At 39.2% G+C, this 5,590-nt stretch overlaps 1 protein-coding gene across 1 annotated transcript in view; it reads right to left on the bottom strand.

Annotated features, from left to right (window-relative positions):
* Positions 1-1,595: 1,595 nt before the first annotated feature.
* Positions 1,596-5,590, bottom strand: part of LOC107659877 (potassium channel subfamily K member 3) — a 13,335-nt gene continuing 9,340 nt past the window's right edge. The window contains exon 2 of the mRNA XM_016448976.1: positions 1,596-2,821. Coding sequence (XP_016304462.1) covers positions 1,932-2,821 — 890 coding nt within the window. The 3' untranslated portion in view covers positions 1,596-1,931. The remainder of the gene's footprint in view (positions 2,822-5,590) is intronic.

The raw sequence follows: 5,590 nt of genomic DNA, 5'->3' as shown, positions 1-5,590 counted from the left end.
GGCATAACATTTCCGTCACACGCTTGAGGTATTCAGCCAATCACAATGCACTGGATAGCTGGCCAATCAGAGCACACCTCGCTTTTCAGACCAATGAGCTTTGTAAAAATCAACGCGTTTCAGAAAGGCGGGGCATAGAGGAGAAACAATAATGTACAGTATGTGGAAAATATTGTGTTTTTTTAACCTTAAACCGCATAAACACATTGCATTACACCAAATACACAAAATAATGTTCTTTTTAGCAACACCATATGACCCCTTTAAGAAAGTAAAAATCGGGTCCATTCAGATTTCATGTCGACCTTAAAAGATAATCTGTGCACTCTTGGCTACAGCGCTGAAGCTAATAGTTTTCATCTAAAGTGCAACTTCAAGTACAATATAATCCTATTTAATTATATAATCCAATATTATTTAAAAACATAGATGATACAATGGCTACAATAATGCAGACAAATAATTATTCAGACAAACATGGTGATGGATTAAAATAATAGTGGATATAAAAACAGAAAAGGGGAACACAAGGATAAATGAACAATACAATTAATTGTGAATGTGAGTTTGAATGTGGAAGAAAACGAAATCATATAGACCTTAGTCAGGTTAGATACCATATTGCATTTGACATGGATGAAAACGAGGCTGTGAGGAATATACTTACAGTCTTTACAACTTTATAAAGGTCCCCGATATGTAATTTTCACAACTCACAACTTTTAAAACTGTTATATGTTTGAGTTTCTGTTTGCTGAAAGTTTTTCCAAAAAGACTTTTCATCAGCAACCAATCGGCATGTTTGGCATGCAATACAATCCTTTGAACGCACTGTACTTCTATCCCTCAAAGCCTTGTTCTCATAGAGTGCTGCAGGGATGACATATTGTGTAGGCCAAAACCTGCAAACATAGTGGATTTTAGCACTTCCGGTTCCATGGTTCTGAAGACAAAATGTTTTATGAATGGGTTTTTCACATTTTATTCTATGACATAAACTACATCAGTAATAACCCCTTGTGATTTTTTTTAAAAGCATTTACTTGCCTTAAAAAGGAACTTGCTAACAAGTGGCTAAATGGGACTGCAGACGTTACTGATTAGACATCTTTCACAGCCTTGTTGTGTTTATAATCGCACTCTTGCAAACTATTTCGATTCAAGCTTTCAAGGAAAATATTTTTAAATAAAGAAAGCAGAAGCTTAATGGTGGTGACTTTGAGCATTCAGTTCAGTTTTTATAGCCTATGTTTAGTTTTTTACTTCTGGCAATGGAATTTTGGCTTCAAAATTCATAAAAGTTACTTAATTTGCGAAGATTATCATGATGAACAAAACGTTGAAGGAACCAGCTAAGCTTCAGGTTGGCCTACAAAAATACAACATCACTGCAGCACTCTATTCCTATCAGAAATGAAATACGGCACTTCCCTGACTAAGGTTTATACTAATCATTAGCAAAGTTCTCATATAAAACAATATTTTATTTCTTTACTAATTACTATTACTTCCTAAATCCTGCAAAGATAATAAAGTATTCACTGTAGAAACAGTTGCATCACAAAAACTATCTATTCAACTCAAAACCAGAAGAGCCTGACACTTTGGGACTTGTTGGTTTTGAAAGACCTGCATTTACCCTTGAGCTCAGTGAAGAGCTAGCAGTTAGCGTTTTGTCTTTTCTCGAAATCCTCAAAGTGTACCTCAAATAATACAGGCCTTTATCCTGTTTTTATTGCACGCTGCTACATCTCCGGTCCTCAAGCGAGCACCTGTTGACAGCCCGCCCCCTCCCCCCCTCCCCCCACTACATATATTTGACTGACAGAGGATCCGAGCAGCTTAGAAGCAGCGTTTTTTCAACCCCAAGTACAACAGTGGTTGGTTTCGTAAGGCGAAAGAGATTCACATGCAATACATCCTCCAGCCCTCTAGATGGAGCTGCGGCGTTTGGAGAGTCTTTGGTAATGTGCTGGGCTGAGCAGGCCCGTGTACACTGAACTGGTGGCCGAGTGCTCCTGCAAGGCACTGCACACGCAGCCGTTGGAGTGGAGGGCGTCGGAGGTCTCGCTGTGCTCCATGTAGGTGTCTGAATTGGACAGATCATGAGAGATAATCATGGGAATCGAGTAGCGCATCTTCTCCTGACTTTTGTACCAGAGACAAGAGCACATGGACTGGAAATGCAGTACTTCGGCGTAGACGTTACACAACCCTTTCCCGGACCCTCCTCCATGGCCCGCAGTGGATGAAGCCGGCGGGTCGGACATGCAATGGTTGGTTCCAGTGCCGCCGGTCTGCCTGTTTCGGGACAGCAACGTACGCTGTTCGGCGTCGCGACGTTCGTCCTCAGCGTTCATGGTCATGAAACGCAGAACCACCAGGTTCAGGAAGGCGCCGATGACCGTGAGTCCCGTGAGGATGTACATGAAGCTAAACGCAACGTACTGGGGGTTGGTTTGTAACGCATTATCCTTCTGCAGGGCTACATAGTCCCCGAAACCAATGGTGGTGAGGGTTATGAAGCAGTAATAATACGCATGGAAGAAGCTCCAGTCCTCATAGCGGGAGAAAGCCGCTGCTCCTACACACAAGGTGCTCATGCAGGAAATCAAGCCAATGCACACCATGTTGGCCATTGAGACCTCGGTATTCCGAAGGCCAAGACACTTTTTGAGACGGTGTAACAGGTACTTGACAAAAGTGTTGATGCGTTCACCCAGACTCTGGAACATCACCAGGGTGAGGGGGATCCCCAGGAGAGCGTAGAACATGCAGAACACCTTCCCACCATCCGTGCTGGGGGCCGCATGACCATATCCTAGAAAATATAATGGATGTAATTCATTATTTTTAGGGTTGTCAATAATCAATCTCATAAATTATGCAATATTACGAAGTCTGTACACAGGACATTAACAGAGGGCAGAGAGGCTGAAGACCGACAAAAAGAGGAGAAAATACTGTACAGGCAAAGCAAGCTCACTGTTCACAATGTGCAAAATATAGGAAGAAAAATATTAAAAAAAATTTTATATCAATCAAGGTCGGGGCTTGGGGTGGGGGGTTGGTCCCCCTCGGCTGAAATTGCGGACCGGACCGAAAGGGCACTTTAGCACTTTAGGGACTCGAGCCCTGTCTTCAGAAAAGTTTTGATGGTATTTTCTTTTCCTCTTACCTCCATACAAAGTAGTGTTCATAAGCACAGCTGCTTAGTTTACAGCGGTAACCAAGGAAACGCTATATCGGTGCTGTTCCATAAGCGCCACCTGCTGTCAGAGAGTGAATTTACATTTTCATTCCATCTGTCTGCTGTTTGGGTTTTGTGCAGGTGTCCTTTGTAGCATAATTTCACAAATCTAGAATCAGACCATTCTGTTTTTGCAGAATTGAAATGATAAATTCTAATACAAAAATGAAAAACAGCTGCTCATGCTGCTAATTTTAAATGCCTAGATATTTTTTTGATTAAGGCCACTTTGCCTGTTATAGAGCAAATAAACAACAAACAAATTTGCTTAAACAAAAAGAAAATCGGCAACCGGTATCCGAATTGACCAATTTGCTTGATCTGTTTTGTATTCTAACAAATCCATCATTAAGGGGTTTTAATTTTAAACCATTGTTTCTGGCCAAAATACGGGTCCATAATTCATAATAACGCTTCTTCCAATGAACAAGTCCCCTGTTTTCCTCTGACATCAATATCCACCACATTTGTTTAGAACGGTTTTGGACTGTTTTCACTAGTAAACAGTGCTTGATCTGTGCATATATCGCTCCAGATTCAGAAGAGATGAAATTTCACTGGAAAAAGCAATATAATGGATAGAGGCCTCAAGCAACAGAAGTTAATAAAACATCTTAAAGATACATTTGTTTCTTACAAACACACAGCATTTCACTTCATAAGACATTAACTGATGGACTAGAGTCATGTCAGTTACTTGTGGATTATTGTGATGATTTTATCAGCAGTTTGGACAAGTGAAGTAATGCTAAATTTCTCCAAATCTGTTCCGATGAAGAAACAAACTCATCTACTTCTTGGATGACCTGAGGCTGAGTAAATTTTCAGCAAATATTCTTGGCTGAACTATTCCTTTAAAGGATGTGCGTGATCTGCTCCACAGCCCATAGGAAAAATGTTATTGCTCAGTGGTTGCTTTTCCTAAGCTCAGGAGACTTAGATGAGATTCTCATATATCTCTCATTTTAATATCAACAGCATTTCAGATGTTTCTCCTAAAATTCCTTTGGAATGGAAATGGAAGTAGACACAAATGAGACATGAGAAATATTTGAGAAAAAAAAAGAGTCTGAACAGAGAATATGGTGGAAGAAACATAGAATATCTCTTTATTGTCTTGCTGCAATCTCTATCAAGACTCCATTAGGAATATTTTATTGCTCAGTGGTTGCTCTTTATAACCTCAGGAGACTTAGTTGTGATTCTCATGTGTTTCTCATTTTAGTCTCAACAGTGTCTCAGATGTTTCTCCTAAAAATCCTTAGGAGAAATAAAAGTAGACACAACTGAGACATGAGAAAGTTCTGAAATAAAGGAATCCAAAATGACAATGGGAGAGAAATGTGTGAGAAACAAGGGAGATCTCTTTATTGTCTTGCTGTAATCTCTTGCAAGACTCCGTTATAAAAATGTTTTACTGCTCAGAGTTTGCCGTTTTATTGCAATGTGGTTTTTCACCTTTAATGGTCAGGACAGTAGGAGTAGAGACGGGAAACAATTGGACAGGTGAGAATTGAACAGGAGCAGGAAAGTACATTTAGCTGGGATTCAAACCCATGTTGTCTGAGATGCAGTTGTGTCTTCATGTCGATGTGCTGCCCACAAGACTATGGCTCTGACAGAGCTTACTCTATGCTCAGGATACTAAGGGGTGATTATCTTATATGTCTCATTGAGATATCAGCTATCTTTTATTTTAGAAGAAACGTTAAACTTTTACTAGTATTGTAAATACTAAAACTGCCATTTAAATAGTTATGTATTAATATAATTTAAATAGTAGTTTAAATAGCATTAAACATTTTAGAATATCAAGGGTTACTAGTTTAAATGTTTAAATTTATCTTCAATGTCCAGCATTGTATACACCACATTTTCCAAACACACTAGAAAGGACTTACAAGTGCAAGATGTTTAGTATAAGAGCAATCCCTTTTTTTAGCAAATGTAACACTAGTGTACCAGTGTTTATTTTTATTTTTTTTTTGCTTTGTTTAGTATTAACCTTTTGTCTTGTACAGCCCATTTTTGCATGCATGTACTGTAAATATAGGTTATGGTTTCCTCTGTTAAATCACTGTGCAGAATGGAAACTTTTGCTTGAGTCTCCTGCTTCTCAAACTTGTCTCCTGAGACAAAAACTCTCACAATGATCTTCTTTAAAGCTTTAGAAGAGATCTCAACAACTTTACACACTGTGCGCAGATATTTCTCCTTAGCTACAGACTCCGGACCTCTCACATTTGTCTCTTTTAAAGCTTTAGAAGAGATCTCAACAACATCATACACTGTGCTCAGATTTTTCTCCTAGTCTAAAGACTCTGATGGTCCCATATTTGT

The sequence above is a fragment of the Sinocyclocheilus anshuiensis genome, unplaced genomic scaffold (assembly GCF_001515605.1).
Source record: "Sinocyclocheilus anshuiensis isolate Anshui unplaced genomic scaffold, SAMN03320099.WGS_v1.1 scaffold1249, whole genome shotgun sequence".
Lineage (NCBI taxonomy): Eukaryota > Metazoa > Chordata > Actinopteri > Cypriniformes > Cyprinidae > Sinocyclocheilus > Sinocyclocheilus anshuiensis.
The sequence above is the reverse complement of the archived record's forward strand: the minus strand, read 5'-3'. Positions and strand labels throughout refer to the sequence as shown.